The sequence below is a fragment of the Rhinoderma darwinii genome, unplaced genomic scaffold (genome assembly GCF_050947455.1).
Source record: "Rhinoderma darwinii isolate aRhiDar2 unplaced genomic scaffold, aRhiDar2.hap1 Scaffold_52, whole genome shotgun sequence".
Classification (NCBI taxonomy): Eukaryota; Metazoa; Chordata; class Amphibia; order Anura; family Rhinodermatidae; genus Rhinoderma; species Rhinoderma darwinii.
In genome coordinates, this window is record NW_027464068.1 from 35189 (window position 1) to 61132 (window position 25944).

General features: G+C 39.0%; 1 protein-coding gene across 3 annotated transcripts in view; it reads right to left on the minus strand.

The window, feature by feature from the left end:
• Positions 1-25944, minus strand: part of LOC142721810 (ras-related and estrogen-regulated growth inhibitor) — a 124317-nt gene that overhangs the window by 19563 nt on the left and 78810 nt on the right. For all 3 annotated transcript variants that reach the window (XM_075848835.1, XM_075848836.1, XM_075848837.1), the window contains one exon: positions 2689-2862. In XM_075848835.1, the coding sequence (XP_075704950.1) occupies positions 2689-2749 (61 nt within the window). In that variant the 5' untranslated portion in view covers positions 2750-2862. The remainder of the gene's footprint in view (positions 1-2688; positions 2863-25944) is intronic.

The following is a 25944-nucleotide window of genomic DNA, read 5'->3' on the forward strand; positions in this document are numbered from 1 at the left end:
GTGTACCCTTGTCTGTTTGTCTGTCGTGCACTTATTGAGCGTAGGGACCGTCGCCCAGTTGTACCCCGTCGCCTAGGGCGGGTCGTTGCAAGTAGGCAGGGACTGAGTGGTGGGTAGATTAGGGCTCACTTGTCTGTTTCCCTACCCCCCATCATTACATGTACAAGGATGATACGTCTGCAGTTAGGAACCAGTGGTCAGTTAGATCATAAGTGGTTTGTAGTGCAAATAATTCCCTAATAAGATGTGTGGAGTCTTTGAGGTAGGATGGTAATTTGATGACGAAAGGTTGGAGATGCATGTCAATGTAGTGGGTCAGGTTGCTGGTAAGTGACCCGATCCCTGAAATAATTTGTTGGCCAAGGGGGTTGGATAGGTATTTATGGATTTTAGGCAAATGATATATGAACGGGATGGTGGGAAATGGAACTGTTAAGAATGCTTTCTCTTTCTTACTCAGAATGTTGTCCTGAAATGCTTCCTCAATGTGTGTTTTGTATTTTTTTAGAAATGAAGGGATGGGATTAGACTGCAGTCTTCTCTGCGGGAAACCCAAAGATTCACTTCCTCTGGGAGGAGAAAACGAAAATGAAAAAAATGAAAACTGACCCTAACAATTTAACAAAATCCCAACCCCCTTGTACCTTCATTCTCTTTCTACTCACCCTGCATCCCACCCTCTGGGTTAAGGACACGGCTCCCAACTTATTCAGAGCGATCTCCATAACTACTGGCTTCATGACTGGAGCCTTCATCCCCCGTTCTCTCCCACCCTCCCATGTGATTTTCTGTCTGTCACCATGGTGACGGAGACTAGAGCGGCTGACAGACAGGCGGGTATCATCTGGAGCGGACGGGCCGCTATACAGGACAATGACTACATTCATGTGCCATGGCCGCTTGTATCTGGTGGATAAGTTCCATATTGTTTTGACTTAGGTTTGGTTTGTAGGATTTGACCATTTCAAGTCTAAATAAAGGTGACTGCAAATTTTCCCACGTAAGTGAAACGCTCCATGTCCCTTATCCGGGTTATTGCTCTTTTTGCACTTTTTCGCTCTTCAGCTCATTTTTAACTTGTGTCAAAAGCTTTTACTGCAGATTCTATTTGTGGCATCACTAATAGAGATGAGCGAACGTCCTGAAATTCATTTCGGGTTCAATTCAATGGAATTGACCATCCGATTTCGATCAAAATTGTTGCCGCGAATCACAAGTGCCGATTGCCCTGAAAACACATATGTGACTCTGAGATCTTCTGGGACTGAATCCAACTCCTTTGGATGTCAAAGTGACTGCCACATGTACGGGTAAACAACTGCTGAGCATTTTGGGAAGATTGCCTGCAAGGCATTATGGAGTAGCCCTCCAAAAGGTCATGCCATCCTATTTCTAATCTACAAAATGGCATCTGATGCTCGCCGGTGGCCGCCATCTTGCCACGACTCATGCACAGCGAACCCCAATAGTTTCAAATTTTGCCAAATATACCATTTTGGGGAAATTCAGACCGAGTTTGATTTGTGTAGAATCGTTTCGCTCCTCTCTAATCACTATTGCTCTGTAAAGTATACAAATTCCGTATCTGTCTCATTCTGCGCCTTTAACAACTTTCTAAACGAATATACCTTCAATTACACACAGCGCAACCATGGCTTGTGAGCCCCTCACCCTCTTACTGTATATTATTCCAGGTCTGATGGGCGGCATCACGTATATACTATAAGCAGCTGGACTAGTCTTTTCCTGCATCTAGAAATCGGCCCCGTCCCAATGTCTTTCTAAATGGTTTGCAGATATTAATAAGAAACAAAGAATGAAGAAATGGCTCATGAATTCTCGGCACTTTCAGTCCTTGAGCAGGTGGTGGCTGCGGTTTGACTGCTCCGGCTGCCGGCTTGCCTTCTTCCCGTCTCGTGCCTGGTGCTTTCAGCACTGGACAGGGGTCAGCCCCATATACAACAAGCTGCAATGTATGTACTGTGTGTTCTAACACCTTTCTATCCTGATCAGCATTGACTTTTTCAGCAATTTTTTGTTACAATATCTAATTTGCTAGATCAGACCAAATCTGCTCGCCTTCGCTCCCCATGTGCATCATTGAACTTGGGCCACATGGCCCTGTCCCGGGTCGTCCTTCCGTCAACCACTTTTTATTGGTACTAACCATTTATACCGGGAACACCCCACAAGACCGGACATTCTGGAGATGACCCAGTCGTCCACACATCACAATTTGGCGCTTGTCACAATCGATCAGATTCTTACATTTCTCCACTACTTCCAACGTTAGACTTCAAAAACGGACTGATCACTCACTGCATAATATATTCCACCTCGTGTCAGGCGCCATTATAACCGCATTCTCATTGCTATCCCATTCACCTGTCAGCGATTTTAATGTTATGGCTGAACGGTTTTATTTAATATTTATGTCCATATTTGATCCATTCTAGTGTCTCGGTTACGGGAAGAAATATGGATGAGTAAAAAACATTGATAGAATTGAAAAAGTGGGCAAAATATGAAAGAATGTGAAGGAGACCCAAAAATAGCAAAGACACAAAGTAAATGAACAGAACGTCCAAAACATAATAAATACAAACCTAACATAATAAGAGTAAAATGCCGGAGATGTCATCACACATGTAACATGTCATGTACATGATAGAAAACATACAAACTTACCAGACTTGCCAACTCCAGCTCGGCCAAATACAGCGATCTTCACTTCTGTGCTTTTAGCCATGTTGTCGTTGTTGTTGTTGTTGTTGTTGTTGTTGTTGTTGTTTTTGTCGACCTTCTCGTATGATGACGTTTTACAATCACTGTGTCATTATTAATACTCCAGAGATTTCAACTCTACACAAATCAAGACAAAAAAATTGACAATAAAGTTTGTGTTCTGAATAGAGGAAACAAAACTTGACGAATCAGAGGACACAACCACCTTCTGAGCTTCCTCTAAACTTACATACAAATCACAAAAATCACACTAAATAAACAGACGACAAGAGCCGGAGCATCACGTATGATAACTTCAGTTTTATGGCCACTGTATAAAAAAAAGATATATAATATTCCCAAAAGGCTAAACTCGAACATCATGACACAACACAAGACACTGCACTTATCAATAAAATCTGTTTATGATAAAAGAGAAAGGTTCAAAGCACCAGATTGCGCCCAGATAATCATCATACACCGTATACAGCGCCCAGATAATCATCATACACCTTATACAGCACCCAGATAATCATCATATACCTTATACAAAGCCCAGATAATCATCATACACCTTATACAGCGCCCAGATAATCATCATACACCTTATACAGCACCCAGATAATCATCATATACCTTATACAGCGCCCAGATAATCATCATACACCTTATACAGCACCCAGATAATCATCATACACCTTATACAGCGCCCAGATAATCATCATACACCTTATACAGCGCCCAGATAATCATCATATACCTTATACAGCGCCCAGATAATCATCATACACCTTATACAGCGCCCAGATAATCATCATATACCTTATACAAAGCCCAGATAATCATCATATACCTTATACAGCGCCCAGATAATCATCATACACCTTATACAGCACCCAGATAATCATCATATACCTTATACAGCGCCCAGATAATCATCATACACCTTATACAGCTCCCAGATAATCATCATACACCGTATACAGCGCCCAGATAATCATCATATACCTTATACAGCACCCAGATAATCATCATATACCTTATACAGCGCCCAGATAATCATCATACACCTTATACAGCCCCAGATAATCATCATACACCTTATACAGCACCCAGATAATCATCATACACCTTATACAGCGCCCAGATAATCATCATACACCTTATACAGCGCCCAGATAATCATCATATACCTTATACAGCGCCCAGATAATCATCATACACCTTATACAGCGCCCAGATAATCATCATACACCTTATACAGCGCCCAGATAATCATCATACACCTTATACAAAGCCCAGATAATCATCATATACCTTATACAGCGCCCAGATAATCATCATACACCTTATACAGCACCCAGATAATCATCATACACCTTATACAGCACAGATAATCATCATACACCTTATACAGCACCCAGATAATCATCATACACCTTATACAGCGCCCAGATAATCATCATACACCTTATACAGCACCCAGATAATCATCATACACCTTATACAGCACAGATAATCATCATACACCTTATACAGCACCCAGATAATCATCATATACCTTATACAGCTCCCATATAATCATCATACACCTTATACAGCACCCAGATAATCATCATATACCTTATACAGCACCCAGATAATCATCATACACCTTATACAGCCCCAGATAATCATCATATACCTTATACAGCGCCCAGATAATCATCATATACCTTATACAGCACCCAGATAATCATCACACACCTTATACAGCCCCAGATAATCATCATATACCTTATACAGCGCCCAGATAATCATCATATACCTTATACAGCACCCAGATAATCATCATACACCTTATACAGCCCCAGATAATCATCATATACCTTATACAGCACCCAAATAATCATCATACACCTTATACAGCACCCAGATAATCATCACACACCTTATACAGCGCCCAGATAATCATCATACACCTTATACAGCACCCAGATAATCATCATATACCTTATACAGCGCCCAGATAATCATCATACACCTTATACAGCGCCCAGATAATCATCATATACCTTATACAGCGCCCAGATAATCATCATACACCTTATACAGCCCCAGATAATCATCATACACCTTATACAGCACCCAGATAATCATCATATACCTTATACAGCCCCAGATAATCATCATACACCTTATACAGCACCCAGATAATCATCATATACCTTATACAGCGCCCAGATAATCATCATATACCTTATACAGCCCCAGATAATCATCATACACCTTATACAGCGCCCAGATAATCATCATACACCTTATACAGCTCCCAGATAATCATCATATACCTTATACAGCGCCCAGATAATCATCATACACCTTATACAGCACCCAGATAATCATCATATACCTTATACAGCGCCCAGATAATCATCATACACCTTATACAGCACCCAGATAATCATCATATACCTTATACAGCGCCCAGATAATCATCATATACCTTATACAGCGCCCAGATAATCATCATATACCTTATACAGCACCCAGATAATCATCATACACCTTATACAGCGCCCAGATAATCATAATACACCATATACAGCCCCAGATAATCATCATACACCTTATACAGCACCCAGATAATCATCATATACCTTATACAGCGCCCAGATAATCATCATACACCTTATACAGCTCCCAGATAATCATCATACACCTTATACAGCACCAGATAATCATCATACACCTTATACAGCACCCAGATAATCATCATACACCTTATACAGCACCCAGATAATCATCATACACCTTATACAGCGCCCAGATAATCATCATATACCTTATACAGCGCCCAGATAATCATCATACACCTTATACAGCACCCAGATAATCATCATACACCATATACACAGCACAGATAATCATCATACACCTTATACAGCACCAGATAATCATCATACACCTTATACAGCACCCAGATAATCATCATACACCTTATACAGCCCCAGATAATCATCATATACCTTATACAGCGCCCAGATAATCATCATATACCTTATACAGCACCCAGATAATCATCATATACCTTATACAGCGCCCAGATAATCATCATACACCTTATACAGCCCCAGATAATCATCATATACCTTATACAGCGCCCAGATAATCATCATATACCTTATACAGCGCCCAGATAATCATCATACACCTTATACAGCACCCAGATAATCATCATACACCTTATACAGCACCCAGATAATCATCATACACCTTATACAGCGCCCAGATAATCATCATACACCTTATACAGCACCCAGATAATCATCATACACCTTATACACAGCACAGATAATCATCATACACCTTATACAGCACCCAGATAATCATCATACACCTTATACAGCACCCAGATAATCATCATATACCTTATACAGCGCCCAGATAATCATCATATACCTTATACAGCACCCAGATAATCATCATACACCTTATACAGCGCCCAGATAATCATCATACACCTTATACAGCGCCCAGATAATCATCATACACCTTATACAGCGCCCAGATAATCATCATACACCTTATACACAGCACAGATAATCATCATACACCTTATACAGCCCCAGATAATCATCATACACCTTATACAGCACCCAGATAATCATCATATACCTTATACAGCGCCCAGATAATCATCATATACCTTATACAGCACCCAGATAATCATCATACACCTTATACAGCGCCCAGATAATCATCATATACCTTATACAGCACCCAGATAATCATCATATACCGTATACAGCACCCAGATAATCATCATATACCTTATACAGCGCCCAGATAATCATCATACACCTTATACAGCTCCCAGATAATCATCATACACCTTATACAGCACCAGATAATCATCATACACCTTATACAGCACCCAGATAATCATCATACACCTTATACAGCGCCCAGATAATCATCATATACCTTATACAGCACCCAGATAATCATCATACACCTTATACAGCACCCAGATAATCATCATACACCTTATACAGCGCCCAGATAATCATCATATACCTTATACAGCGCCCAGATAATCATCATACACCTTATACAGCTCCCAGATAATCATCATACACCTTATACAGCTCCCAGATAATCATCATACACCTTATACAGCACCCAGATAATCATCATACACCTTATACAGCGCCCAGATAATCATCATACACCTTATACAGCACCCAGATAATCATCATACACCTTATACAGCACCCAGATAATCATCATATACCTTATACAGCACCCAGATAATCATCATACACCTTATACAGCGCCCAGATAATCATCATACACCTTATACAGCACCCAGATAATCATCATACACCTTATACAGCACCTAGATAATCATCATATACCTTATACAGCGCCCAGATAATCATCATATACCTTATACAGCACCCAGATAATCATCATACACCTTATACAGCTCCCAGATAATCATAATACACCTTATACAGCACCCAGTTAATCATCATATACCTTATACAGCACCCAGATAATCATCATATACCTTATACAGCACAGATAATCATCATACACCTTATACAGCACCCAGATAATCATCATACACCTTATACAGCACCCAGATAATCATCATACACCTTATACAGCGCCCAGATAATCATCATACACCTTATACAGCGCCCAGATAATCATCATACACCGTATACAGCGCCCAGATAATCATCATATACCTTATACAGCACCCAGATAATCATCATATACCTTATACAGCACCCAGATAATCATCATATACCTTATACAGCTCCCAGATAATCATCATACACCTTATACAGCACCCAGATAATCATCATACACCTTATACAGCGCCCAGATAATCATCATATACCTTATACAGCGCCCAGATAATCATCATACACCTTATACAGCGCCCAGATAATCATCATACACCTTATACAGCACCCAGATAATCATCATACACCTTATACAGCACCCAGATAATCATCATACACCTTATACAGCGCCCAGATAATCATCATACACCGTATACAGCACCCAGATAATCATCATACACCTTATACAGCGCCCAGATAATCATCATATACCTTATACAGCACCCAGATAATCATCATACACCTTATACAGCGCCCAGATAATCATCATACACCTTATACAGCACCCAGATAATCATCATACACCTTATACAGCACCCAGATAATCATCATACACCTTATACAGCGCCCAGATAATCATCATATACCTTATACAGCCCCAGATAATCATCATACACCTTATACAGCACCCAGATAATCATCATACACCTTATACAGCACCCAGATAATCATCATACACCTTATACAGCACCCAGATAATCATCATACACCTTATACAGCGCCCAGATAATCATCATATACCTTATACAGCACCTAGATAATCATCATACACCTTATACAGCCCCCAGATAATCATCATACACCTTATACAGCGCCCAGATAATCATCATACACCTTATACAGCACCCAGATAATCATCATACACCTTATACAGCACCCAGATAATCATCATACACCTTATACAGCACCCAGATAATCATCATATACCTTATACAGCACCCAGATAATCATCATACACCTTATACAGCGCCCAGATAATCATCATACACCTTATACAGCGCCCAGATAATCATCATATACCTTATACAGCGCCCAGATAATCATCATACACCTTATACAGCGCCCAGATAATCATCATACACCTTATACAGCGCCCAGATAATCATCATACACCTTATACAGCGCCCAGATAATCATCATACACCTTATACAGCGCCCAGATAATCATCATACACCTTATACAGCGCCCAGATAATCATCATACACCTTATACAGCACCCAGATAATCATCATATACCTTATACAGCGCCCAGATAATCATCATATACCTTATACAGCACCCAGATAATCATCATATACTTTATACAGCACAGATAATCATCATACACCTTATACAGCACAGATAATCATCATACACCTTATACAGCACCCAGATAATCATCATACACCTTATACAGCACCCAGATAATCATCATATACCTTATACAGCGCCCAGATAATCATCATACACCTTATACACAGCACAGATAATCATCATACACCATATACACAGCACAGATAATCATCATACACCTTATACAGCACCCAGATAATCATCATATACCTTATACAGCACCCAGATAATCATCATATACCTTATGCAGCACCCAGATAATCATCATACACCTTATACAGCACCCAGATAATCATCATACACCTTATACAGCGCCCAGATAATCATCATATACCTTATACAGCACCCAGATAATCATCATACACCTTATACAGCACCCAGATAATCATCATACACCTTATACAGCCCCAGATAATCATCATATACCTTATACAGCGCCCAGATAATCATCATATACCTTATACAGCGCCCAGATAATCATCATATACCTTATACAGCCCCAGATAATCATCATACACCTTATACAGCGCCCAGATAATCATCATATACCTTATACAGCGCCCAGATAATCATCATACACCTTATACAGCACCCAGATAATCATCATATACCTTATACAGCTCCCAGATAATCATCATACACCTTATACAGCACCCAGATAATCATCATACACCTTATACAGCACCCAGATAATCATCATACACCTTATACAGCACCCAGATAATCATCATATACCTTATACAGCTCCCAGATAATCATCATACACCTTATACAAAGCCCAGATAATCATAATACACCTTATACAGCGCCCAGATAATCATCATACACCTTATACAGCCCCAGATAATCATCATATACCTTATACAGCACCCAAATAATCATCATACACCTTATACAGCACCCAGATAATCATCATACACCTTATACAGCCCCAGATAATCATCATATACCTTATACAGCACCCAGATAATCATCATACACCTTATACAGCTCCCAGATAATCATCATACACCTTATACAGCACCCAGATAATCATCACACACCTTATACAGCGCCCAGATAATCATCATATACCTTATACAGCGCCCAGATAATCATCATACACCTTATACAGCGCCCAGATAATCATCATATACCTTATACAGCGCCCAGATAATCATCATACACCTTATACAGCACCCAGATAATCATCATATACCTTATATAGCCCCAGATAATCATCATACACCTTATACAGCACCCAGATAATCATTATATACCTTATACAGCGCCCAGATAATCATCATACACCTTATACAGCGCCCAGATAATCATCATATACCTTATACAGCGCCCAGATAATCATCATACACCTTATACAGCGCCCAGATAATCATCATATACCTTATACAGCGCCCAGATAATCATCATACACCTTATACAGCACCCAGATAATCATCATATACCTTATATAGCCCCAGATAATCATCATACACCTTATACAGCACCCAGATAATCATCATACACCTTATACAGCACCCAGATAATCATCATATACCTTATACAGCGCCCAGATAATCATCATACACCTTATACAGCGCCCAGATAATCATCATATACCTTATACAGCGCCCAGATAATCATCATACACCTTATACAGCACCCAGATAATCATCATATACCTTATATAGCCCCAGATAATCATCATACACCTTATACAGCACCCAGATAATCATCATATACCTTATACAGCGCCCAGATAATCATCATATACCTTATACAGCGCCCAGATAATCATCATATACCTTATACAGCCCCAGATAATCATCATACACCTTATACAGCGCCCAGATAATCATCATACACCTTATACAGCTCCCAGATAATCATCATATACCTTATACAGCGCCCAGATAATCATCATACACCTTATACAGCACCCAGATAATCATCATATACCTTATACAGCGCCCAGATAATCATCATACACCTTATACAGCACCCAGATAATCATCATATACCTTATACAGCTCCCAGATAATCATCATATACCTTATACAGCGCCCAGATAATCATCATACACCTTATACAGCGCCCAGATAATCATCATATACCTTATACAGCGCCCAGATAATCATCATATACCTTATACAGCACCCAGATAATCATCATACACCTTATACAGCGCCCAGATAATCATAATACACCATATACAGCCCCAGATAATCATCATACACCTTATACAGCACCCAGATAATCATCATATACCTTATACAGCGCCCAGATAATCATCATACACCTTATACAGCTCCCAGATAATCATCATACACCTTATACAGCACCAGATAATCATCATACACCTTATACAGCACCCAGATAATCATCATACACCTTATACAGCGCCCAGATAATCATCATACACCTTATACAGCACCCAGATAATCATCATATACCTTATACAGCACAGATAATCATCATATACCTTATACAGCGCCCAGATAATCATCATATACCTTATACAGCGCCCAGATAATCATCATACACCTTATACAGCACCAGATAATCATCATACACCTTATACAGCACCCAGATAATCATCATACACCTTATACAGCGCCCAGATAATCATCATATACCTTATACAGCGCCCAGATAATCATCATATACCTTATACAGCACCCAGATAATCATCATATACCTTATACAGCGCCCAGATAATCATCATATACCTTATACAGCACCCAGATAATCATCATACACCTTATACAGCCCCAGATAATCATCATATACCTTATACAGCGCCCAGATAATCATAATACACCTTATACAAAGCCCAGATAATCATCATACACCTTATACAGCGCCCAGATAATCATCATACACCTTATACAGCACCCAGATAATCATCATACACCTTATACAGCCCCAGATAATCATCATATACCTTATACAGCGCCCAGATAATCATCATATACCTTATACAGCACCCAGATAATCATCATACACCTTATACAGCGCCCAGATAATCATCATATACCTTATACAGCGCCCAGATAATCATCATATACCTTATACAGCACCCAGATAATCATCATACACCATATACACAGCACAGATAATCATCATACACCTTATACAGCCCCAGATAATCATCATATACCTTATACAGCTCCCAGATAATCATAATACACCTTATACAAAGCCCAGATAATCATCATATACCTTATACAGCACCCAGATAATCATCATATACCTTATACAGCGCCCAGATAATCATCATATACCTTATACAGCGCCCAGATAATCATCATACACCTTATACAGCACCCAGATAATCATCATACACCTTATACAAAGCCCAGATAATCATAATACACCTTATACAGCACCCAGATAATCATCATACACCTTATACAGCACCCAGATAATCATCATATACCTTATACAGCACCCAGATAATCATCATATACCTTATACAGCACCCAGATAATCATCATACACCTTATACAGCACCCAGATAATCATCATACACCTTATACAATGCCCAGATAATCATCATATACCTTATACAGCGCCCAGATAATCATCATACACCTTATACAGTGCCCAGATAATCATCATACACCTTATACAGCGCCCAGATAATCATCATACACCTTATACAGCCCCAGATAATCATCATATACCTTATACAGCGCCCAGATAATCATCATATACCTTATACAGCGCCCAGATAATCATCATACACCTTATACAGCTCCCAGATAATCATAATACACCTTATACAAAGCCCAGATAATCATCATACACCTTATACAGCGCCCAGATAATCATCATACACCTTATACAGCACCCAGATAATCATCATACACCTTATACAGCACCCAGATAATCATCATATACCTTATACAGCACCCAGATAATCATCATATACCTTATACAGCACCCAGATAATCATCATACACCTTATACAGCACCCAGATAATCATCATACACCTTATACAATGCCCAGATAATCATCATATACCTTATACAGCGCCCAGATAATCATCATACACCTTATACAGTGCCCAGATAATCATCATACACCTTATACAGCGCCCAGATAATCATCATACACCTTATACAGCCCCAGATAATCATCATATACCTTATACAGCGCCCAGATAATCATCATATACCTTATACAGCGCCCAGATAATCATCATACACCTTATACAGCTCCCAGATAATCATAATACACCTTATACAAAGCCCAGATAATCATCATACACCTTATACAGCACCCAGATAATCATCATATACCTTATACAGCGCCCAGATAATCATCATATACCTTATACAGCGCCCAGATAATCATCATATACCTTATACAGCACCCAGATAATCATCATATACCTTATACAGCACCCAGATAATCATCATACACCTTATACAGCACCCAGATAATCATCATACACCTTATACAGCACCCAGATAATCATCATACACCTTATACAGCACCCAGATAATCATCATACACCGTATACAGCACCCAGATAATCATCATATACCTTATACAGCACCCAGATAATCATCATACACCTTATACAGCACCCAGATAATCATCATATACCTTATACAGCACCCAGATAATCATCATACACCGTATACAGCGCCCAGATAATCATCATACACCTTATACAGCACCCAGATAATCATCATATACCTTATACAGCTCCCAGATAATCATCATACACCGTATACAGCACCCAGATAATCATCATATACCTTATACAGCGCCCAGATAATCATCATACACCTTATACAGCACCCAGATAATCATCATATACCTTATACAGCGCCCAGATAATCATCATACACCGTATACAGCGCCCAGATAATCATCATATACCTTATACAGCACCCAGATAATCATCATACACCTTATACAGCACCCAGATAATCATCATACACCTTATACAGCACCCAGATAATCATCATACACCTTATACAGCTCCCAGATAATCATCATACACCTTATACAGTGCCCAGATAATCATCATACACCGTATACAGCGCCCAGATAATCATCATATACCTTATACAGCACCCAGATAATCATCATATACCTTATACAGCGCCCAGATAATCATCATACACCTTATACAGCACCCAGATAATCATCATATACCTTATACAGCGCCCAGATAATCATCATATACCTTATACAGCACCCAGATAATCATCATACACCTTATACAGCACCCAGATAATCATCATACACCTTATACAGCACCCAGATAATCATCATATACCTTATACAGCGCCCAGATAATCATCATACACCTTATACAGCTCCCAGATAATCATCATACACCTTATACAAAGCCCAGATAATCATCATACACCGTATACAGCTCCCAGATAATCATCATACACCGTATACAGCGCCCAGATAATCATCATATACCTTATACAGCACCCAGATAATCATCATACACCTTATACAGCACCCAGATAATCATCATAAACCTTATACAGCACCCAGATAATCATCATATACCTTATACAAAGCCCAGATAATCATCATACACCGTATACAGCACCCAGATAATCATCATACACCTTATACAGCACCCAGATAATCATCATACACCTTATACAGCACCCAGATAATCATCATATACCTTATACAGCGCCCAGATAATCATCATACACCTTATACAGCACCCAGATAATCATCATATACCTTATACAGCGCCCAGATAATCATCATACACCTTATACAGCACCCAGATAATCATCATATACCTTATACAGCGCCCAGATAATCATCATATACCTTATACAGCCCCAGATAATCATCATATACCTTATACAGCACCCAGATAATCATCATACACTTTATACAGCACCCAGATAATCATCATACACCTTATACAGCCCCAGATAATCATCATATACCTTATACAGCACCCAGATAATCATCATACACCTTATACAGCACCCAGATAATCATCATATACCTTATACAGCGCCCAGATAATCATCATATACCTTATACAGCCCCAGATAATCATCATACACCTTATACAGCACCCAGATAATCATCATATACCTTATACAGCGCCCAGATAATCATCATATACCTTATACAGCGCCCAGATAATCATCATATACCTTATACAGCTCCCAGATAATCATCATATACCTTATACAGCGCCCAGATAATCATCATACACCTTATACAGCTCCCAGATAATCATCATATACCTTATACAGCGCCCAGATAATCATCATACACCTTATACAGCACCCAGATAATCATCATATACCTTATACAGCTCCCAGATAATCATCATATACCTTATACAGCGCCCAGATAATCATCATATACCTTATACAGCTCCCAGATAATCATCATATACCTTATACAGCGCCCAGATAATCATCATACACCTTATACAGCACCCAGATAATCATCATATACCTTATACAGCTCCCAGATAATCATCATATACCTTATACAGCGCCCAGATAATCATCATACACCTTATACAGCTCCCAGATAATCATCATATACCTTATACAGCGCCCAGATAATCATCATACACCTTATACAGCACCCAGATAATCATCATACACCTTATACAGCACCCAGATAATCATCATATACCTTATACAGCGCCCAGATAATCATCATACACCTTATACAGCGCCCAGATAATCATCATATACCTTATACAGCGCCCAGATAATCATCATACACCTTATACAGCACCCAGATAATCATCATACACCTTATACAGCCCCAGATAATCATCATATACCTTATACAGCGCCCAGATAATCATCATATACCTTATACAGCCCCAGATAATCATCATACACCTTATACAGCACCCAGATAATCATCATACACCTTATACAGCTCCCAGATAATCATCATATACCTTATACAGCGCCCAGATAATCATCATATACCTTATACAGCACCCAGATAATCATCATATACCGTATACAGCACCCAGATAATCATCATATACCTTATACAGCGCCCAGATAATCATCATACACCTTATACAGCACCAGATAATCATCATACACCTTATACAGCACCCAGATAATCATCATACACCTTATACAGCGCCCAGATAATCATCATATACCTTATACAGCGCCCAGATAATCATCATACACCTTATACAGCGCCCAGATAATCATCATATACCTTATACAGCGCCCAGATAATCATCATACACCTTATACAGCTCCCAGATAATCATCATACACCTTATACAGCGCCCAGATAATCATCATACACCTTATACAGCACCCAGATAATCATCATACACCTTATACAGCACCCAGTTAATCATCATATACCTTATACAGCACCCAGATAATCATCATATACCTTATACAGCACAGATAATCATCATACACCTTATACAGCACAGATAATCATCATACACCTTATACAGCACCCAGATAATCATCATACACCTTATACAGCACCCAGATAATCATCATACACCTTATACAGCGCCCAGATAATCATCATATACCTTATACAGCACCCAGATAATCATCATACACCGTATACAGCGCCCAGATAATCATCATACACCTTATACAGCACCAGATAATCATCATACACCTTATACAGCACCCAGATAATCATCATACACCTTATACAGCACCCAGATAATCATCATATACCTTATACAGCGCCCAGATAATCATCATATACCTTATACAGCACCCAGATAATCATCATACACCTTATACAGCACCCAGATAATCATCATACACCTCATACAGCACCCAGATAATCATCATACACCTTATACAGCACCCAGATAATCATCATACACCTTATACAGCACCCAGATAATCATCATATACCTTATACAGCACCCAGATAATCATCATACACCTTATACAGCACCCAGATAATCATCATACACCTTATACAGCACCCAGATAATCATCATACACCTTATACAGCACCCAGATAATCATCATACACCTTATACAGCACCCAGATAATCATCATATACCTTATACAGCACCCAGATAATCATCATACACCTTATACAGCACCCAGATAATCATCATATACCTTATACAGCACCCAGATAATCATCATATACCTTATACAGCACAGATAATCATCATACACCTTATACAGCACAGATAATCATCATACACCTTATACAGCACCCAGATAATCATCATACACCTTATACAGCACCCAGATAATCATCATATACCTTATACAGCACCCAGATAATCATCATACACCTTATACAGCTCCCAGATAATCATCATACACCTTATACAGCACCCAGATAATCATCATACACCTTATACAGCACCCAGATAATCATCATATACCTTATACAGCACCCAGATAATCATCATACACCTTATACAGCGCCCAGATAATCATCATACACCTTATACACAGCACAGATAATCATCATACACCTTATACAGCGCCCAGATAATCATCATACACCTTATACAGCGCCCAGATAATCATCATATACCTTATACAGCACCCAGATAATCATCATACACCTTATACAGCGCCCAGATAATCATCATATACCTTATACAGCACCCAGATAATCATCATACACCTTATACAGCCCCAGATAATCATCATATACCTTATACAGCGCCCAGATAATCATCATATACCTTATACAGCACCCAGATAATCATCATATACCTTATACAGCCCCAGATAATCATCATACACCTTATACAGCGCCCAGATAATCATCATATACCTTATACAGCGCCCAGATAATCATCATACACCTTATACAGCACCCAGATAATCATCATACACCTTATACAGCCCCAGATAATCATCATATACCTTATACAGCGCCCAGATAATCATCATATACCTTATACAGCGCCCAGATAATCATCATATACCTTATACAGCGCCCAGATAATCATCATACACCTTATACAGCACCCAGATAATCATCATACACCTTATACAGCACCCAGATAATCATCATATACCTTATACAGCACCCAGATAATCAACATACACCTTATACAGCGCCCAGATAATCATCATACACCTTATACAGCTCCCAGATAATCATCATACACCTTATACAGCGCCCAGATAATCATCATACACCTTATACAGCACCCAGATAATCATCATATACCTTATACAGCGCCCAGATAATCATCATACACCTTATACAGCAACCAGATAATCATCATACACCTTATACAGCCCCAGATAATCATCATATACCTTATACAGCGCCCAGATAATCATCATATACCTTATACAGCACCCAGATAATCATCATACACCTTATACAGCGCCCAGATAATCATCATATACCTTATACAAAGCCCAGATAATCATCATACACCGTATACAGCACCCAGATAATAATCATATACCTTATACAGTGCCCAGATAATCATCATACACCTTATACAGCCCCAGATAATCATCATATACCTTATACAGCCCCAGATAATCATCATATACCTTATACAGCGCCCAGATAATCATCATACACCTTATACAGCCCCAGATAATCATCATACACCTTATACAGCGCCCAGATAATCATCATATACCTTATACAGCACCCAGATAATCATCATACACCTTATACAAAGCCCAGATAATCATCATACACCTTATACAGCCCCAGATAATCATCATACACCTTATACAGCCCCAGATAATCATCATATACCTTATACAGCACCCAGATAATCATCATACACCTTATACAGCGCCCAGATAATCATCATACACCTTATACAGCGCCCAGATAATCATCATATACCTTATACAAAGCCCAGATAATCATCATACACCGTATACAGCACCCAGATAATAATCATATACCTTATACAGTGCCCAGATAATCATCATACACCTTATACAGCCCCAGATAATCATCATATACCTTATACAGCCCCAGATAATCATCATATACCTTATACAGCGCCCAGATAATCATCATACACCTTATACAGCCCCAGATAATCATCATACACCTTATACAGCGCCCAGATAATCATCATATACCTTATACAGCACCCAGATAATCATCATACACCTTATACAAAGCCCAGATAATCATCATACACCTTATACAGCCCCAGATAATCATCATACACCTTATACAGCCCCAGATAATCATCATACACCTTATACAGCCCCAGATAATCATCATATACCTTATACAGCGCCCAGATAATCATCATACACCTTATACAGCACCCAGATAATCATCATACACCTTATACAGCACCCAGATAATCATCATATACCTTATACAGCACCCAGATAATCATCATACACCTTATACAGCACCCAGATAATCATCATACACCTTAAACAGCCCCAGATAATCATCATATACCTTATACAGCGCCCAGATAATCATCATATACCTTATACAGCGCCCAGATAATCATCATATACCTTATACAGCACCCAGATAATCATCATACACCTTATACAGCGCCCAGATAATCATCATACACCTTATACAGCACCCAGATAATCATCATATACCTTATACAGCCCCAGATAATCATCATACACCTTATACAGCGCCCAGATAATCATCATACACCTTATACAGCGCCCAGATAATCATCATACACCTTATACAGCGCCCAGATAATCATCATATACCTTATACAGCACCCAGATAATCATCATATACCTTATACAGCACCCAGATAATCATCATACACCTTATACAGCGCCCAGATAATCATCATACACCTTATACAGCGCCCAGATAATCATCATATACCTTATACAGCACCCAGATAATCATCATATACCTTATACAGCACCCAGATAATCATCATACACCTTATACAGCGCCCAGATAATCATCATATACCTTATACAGCGCCCAGATAATCATCATACACCTTATACAGCGCCCAGATAATCATCATACACCTTATACAGCTCCCAGATAATCATCATATACCTTATACAAAGCCCAGATAATCATAATACACCTTATACAGCCCCAGATAATCATCATACACCTTATACAGCACCCAGATAATCATCATATACCTTATACAGCACCCAGATAATCATCATATACCTTATACAGCCCCAGATAATCATCATATACCTTATACAGCACCCAGATAATCATCATACACCTTATACAGCGCCCAGATAATCATCATACACCTTATACAGCCCCAGATAATCATCATATACCTTATACAGCGCCCAGATAATCATCATATACCTTATACAAAGCCCAGATAATCATCATACACCGTATACAGCACCCAGATAATAATCATACACCTTATACAGCCCCAGATAATCATCATACACCTTATACAGCCCCAGATAATCATCATACACCTTATACAGCCCCAGATAATCATCATATACCTTATACAGCGCCCAGATAATCATCATACACCTTATACAGCGCCCAGATAATCATCATATACCTTATACAGCGCCCAGATAATCATCATACACCTTATACAGCACCCAGATAATCATCATACACCTTATACAGCACCCAGATAATCATCATACACCTTATACAGCGCCCAGATAATCATCATACACCTTATACAGCGCCCAGATAATCATCATACACCTTATACAGCACCCAGATAATCATCATATACCTTATACAGCTCCCAGATAATCATCATACACCTTATACAGCACCCAGATAATCATCATATACCTTATACAGCACCCAGATAATCATCATACACCTTATACAGCACCCAGATAATCATCATACACCATATACACAGCACAGATAATCATCATACACCTTATACAGCCCCAGATAATCATCATATACCTTATACAGCTCCCAGATAATCATAATACACCTTATACAAAGCCCAGATAATCATCATATACCTTATACAGCACCCAGATAATCATCATATACCTTATACAGCGCCCAGATAATCATCATATACCTTATACAGCACCCAGATAATCATCATACACCTTATACAAAGCCCAGATAATCATAATACACCATATACACAGCACAGATAATCATCATACACCTTATACAGCCCCAGATAATCATCATATACCTTATACAGCGCCCAGATAATCATCATATACCTTATACAGCGCCCAGATAATCATCATACACCTTATACAGCTCCCAGATAATCATAATACACCTTATACAAAGCCCAGATAATCATCATACACCTTATACAGCACCCAGATAATCATCATACACCTTATACAGCACCCAGATAATCATCATATACCTTATACAGCACCCAGATAATCATCATATACCTTATACAGCGCCCAGATAATCATCATATACCTTATACAGCGCCCAGATAATCATCATATACCTTATACAGCACCCAGATAATCATCATACACCTTATACAGCACCCAGATAATCATCATACACCTTATACAGCACCCAGATAATCATCATACACCGTATACAGCACCCAGATAATCATCATATACCTTATACAGCACCCAGATAATCATCATACACCTTATACAGCACCCAGATAATCATCATATACCTTATACAGCACCCAGATAATCATCATACACCGTATACAGCGCCCAGATAATCATCATACACCTTATACAGCACCCAGATAATCATCATATACCTTATACAGCTCCCAGATAATCATCATACACCGTATACAGCACCCAGATAATCATCATATACCTTATACAGCGCCCAGATAATCATCATACACCTTATACAGCACCCAGATAATCATCATATACCTTATACAGCGCCCAGATAATCATCATACACCGTATACAGCGCCCAGATAATCATCATATACCTTATACAGCACCCAGATAATCATCATACACCTTATACAGCACCCAGATAATCATCATACACCTTATACAGCACCCAGATAATCATCATACACCTTATACAGCTCCCAGATAATCATCATACACCTTATACAGCGCCCAGATAATCATCATACACCTTATACAGCGCCCAGATAATCATCATACACCGTATACAGCGCCCAGATAATCATCATACACCTTATACAGTGCCCAGATAATCATCATACACCGTATACAGCGCCCAGATAATCATCATATACCTTATACAGCACCCAGATAATCATCATACACCTTATACAGCACCCAGATAATCATCATACACCTTATACAGCACCCAGATAATCATCATATACCTTATACAGCGCCCAGATAATCATCATACACCTTATACAGCACCCAGATAATCATCATATACCTTATACAGCGCCCAGATAATCATCATATACCTTATACAGCACCCAGATAATCATCATACACCTTATACAGCACCCAGATAATCATCATACACCTTATACAGCACCCAGATAATCATCATATACCTTATACAGCGCCCAGATAATCATCATACACCTTATACAGCTCCCAGATAATCATCATACACCTTATACAAAGCCCAGATAATCATCATACACCGTATACAGCTCCCAGATAATCATCATACACCGTATACAGCGCCCAGATAATCATCATATACCTTATACAGCACCCAGATAATCATCATACACCTTATACAGCACCCAGATAATCATCATACACCTTATACAGCACCCAGATAATCATCATATACCTTATACAAAGCCCAGATAATCATCATACACCGTATACAGCACCCAGATAATCATCATACACCTTATACAGCACCCAGATAATCATCATACACCTTATACAGCACCCAGATAATCATCATATACCTTATACAGCGCCCAGATAATCATCATACACCTTATACAGCACCCAGATAATCATCATATACCTTATACAGCGCCCAGATAATCATCATACACCTTATACAGCACCCAGATAATCATCATATACCTTATACAGCACCCAGATAATCATCATACACCTTATACAGCGTCCAGATAATCATCATATACCTTATACAGCGCCCAGATAATCATCATACACCTTATACAGCACCCAGATAATCATCATACACCTTATACAGCACCCAGATAATCATCATATACCTTATACAGCGCCCAGATAATCATCATATACCTTATACAGCGCCCAGATAATCATCATACACCTTATACAGCACCCAGATAATCATCATATACCTTATACAGCGCCCAGATAATCATCATATACCTTATACAGCGCCCAGATAATCATCATATACCTTATACAGCACCCAGATAATCATCATACACCTTATACAGCACCCAGATAATCATCATACACCTTATACAGCGCCCAGATAATCATCATACACCTTATACAGCGCCCAGATAATCATCATACACCTTATACAGCACCCAGATAATCATCATACACCTTATACAGCACCCAGATAATCATCATACACCTTATACAGAGCCCAGATAATCATCATATACCTTATACAGCCCCAGATAATCATCATACACCTTATACAGCGCCCAGATAATCATCATACACCTTATACAGCCCCAGATAATCATCATACACCTTATACAGCCCCAGATAATCATCATACACCTTATACAGCACCCAGATAATCATCATACACCTTATACAGCGCCCAGATAATCATCATACACCTTATACAGCACCCAGATAATCATCATACACCTTATACAGCACCCAGATAATCATCATACACCTTATACAGAGCCCAGATAATCATCATATACCTTATACAGCACCCAGATAATCATCATATACCTTATACAGCCCCCAGATAATCATCATACACCTTATACAGCGCCCAGATAATCATCATACACCTTATACAGCTCCCAGATAATCATCATACACCTTATACAGCGCCCAGATAATCATCATATACCTTATACAGCACCCAGATAATCATCATACACCTTATACAGCACCCAGATAATCATCATACACCTTATACAGCACCCAGATAATCATCATATACCTTATACAGCACCCAGATAATCATCATATACCTTATACAGCACCCAGATAATCATCATACACCTTATACAGCACCCAGATAATCATCATATACCTTATACAGCACCCAGATAATCATCATACACCTTATACAGCGCCCAGATAATCATCATATACCTTATACAGCACCTAGATAATCATCATACACCTTATACAGCGCCCAGATAATCATCATACACCTTATACAAAGCCCAGATAATCATAATACACCATATACACAGCACAGATAATCATCATATACCTTATACAAAGCCCAGATAATCATAATACACCATATACACAGCACAGATAATCATCATACACCTTATACAGCCCCAGATAATCATCATATACCTTATACAGCGCCCAGATAATCATCATACACCTTATACAGCGCCCAGATAATCATCATACACCTTATACAGCGCCCAGATAATCATCATACACCTTATACAGCGCCCAGATAATCATCATATACCTTATACAGCACCCAGATAATCATCATACACCTTATACAGCACCCAGATAATCATCATACACCTTATACAGCACCCAGATAATCATCATATACCTTATACAGCACCCAGATAATCATCATACACCTTATACAGCGCCCAGATAATCATCATATACCTTATACAGCACCCAGATAATCATCATATACCTTATACAGCGCCCAGATAATCATCATACACCTTATACAGCACCCAGATAATCATCATACACCTTATACAGCTCCCAGATAATCATCATACACCGTATACAGCACCCAGATAATCATCATATACCTTATACAGCGCCCAGATAATCATCATATACCTTATACAGCTCCCAGATAATCATCATATACCTTATACAGCGCCCAGATAATCATCATACACCTTATACAGCACCCAGATAATCATCATACACCTTATACAGCACCCAGATAATCATCATACACCTTATACAGCGCCCAGATAATCATCATATACCTTATACAGCACCCAGATAATCATCATATACCTTATACAGCGCCCAGATAATCATCATACACCTTATACAGCGCCCAGATAATCATCATACACCTTATACAGCGCCCAGATAATCATCATATACCTTATACAGCGCCCAGATAATCATCATACACCTTATACAGCGCCCAGATAATCATCATACACCTTATACAGCGCCCAGATAATCATCATACACCTTATACAGCGCCCAGATAATCATCATATACCTTATACAGCACCCAGATAATCATCATATACCTTATACAGCACCCAGATAATCATCATACACCTTATACAGCGCCCAGATAATCATCATATACCTTATACAGCGCCCAGATAATCATCATACACCTTATACAGCGCCCAGATAATCATCATACACCTTATACAGCGCCCAGATAATCATCATACACCTTATACAGCGCCCAGATAATCATCATACACCTTATACAGCGCCCAGATAATCATCATATACCTTATACAGCACCCAGATAATCATCATATACCTTATACAGCACCCAGATAATCATCATATACCTTATACAGCACCCAGATAATCATCATACACCTTATACAGCGCCCAGATAATCATCATACACCTTATACAGCGCCCAGATAATCATCATACACCTTATACAGCGCCCAGATAATCATCATATACCTTATACAGCGCCCAGATAATCATCATATACCTTATACAGCACCCAGATAATCATCATATACCTTATACAGCGCCCAGATAATCATCATACACCTTATACAGCACCCAGATAATCATCATACACCTTATACAGCGCCCAGATAATCATCATACACCTTATACAGCGCCCAGATAATCATCATATACCTTATACAGCGCCCAGATAATCATCATACACCTTATACAGCACCCAGATAATCATCATATACCTTATACAGCGCCCAGATAATCATCATACACCTTATACAGCGCCCAGATAATCATCATACACCTTATACAGCGCCCAGATAATCATCATACACCTTATACAGCGCCCAGATAATCATCATATACCTTATACAGCGCCCAGATAATCATCATATACCTTATACAGCGCCCAGATAATCATCATACACCTTATACAGCTCCCAGATAATCATAATACACCTTATACAGCACCCAGATAATCATCATATACCTTATACAGCGCCCAGATAATCATCATACACCTTATACAGCGCCCAGATAATCATCATATACCTTATACAGCGCCCAGATAATCATCATATACCTTATACAGC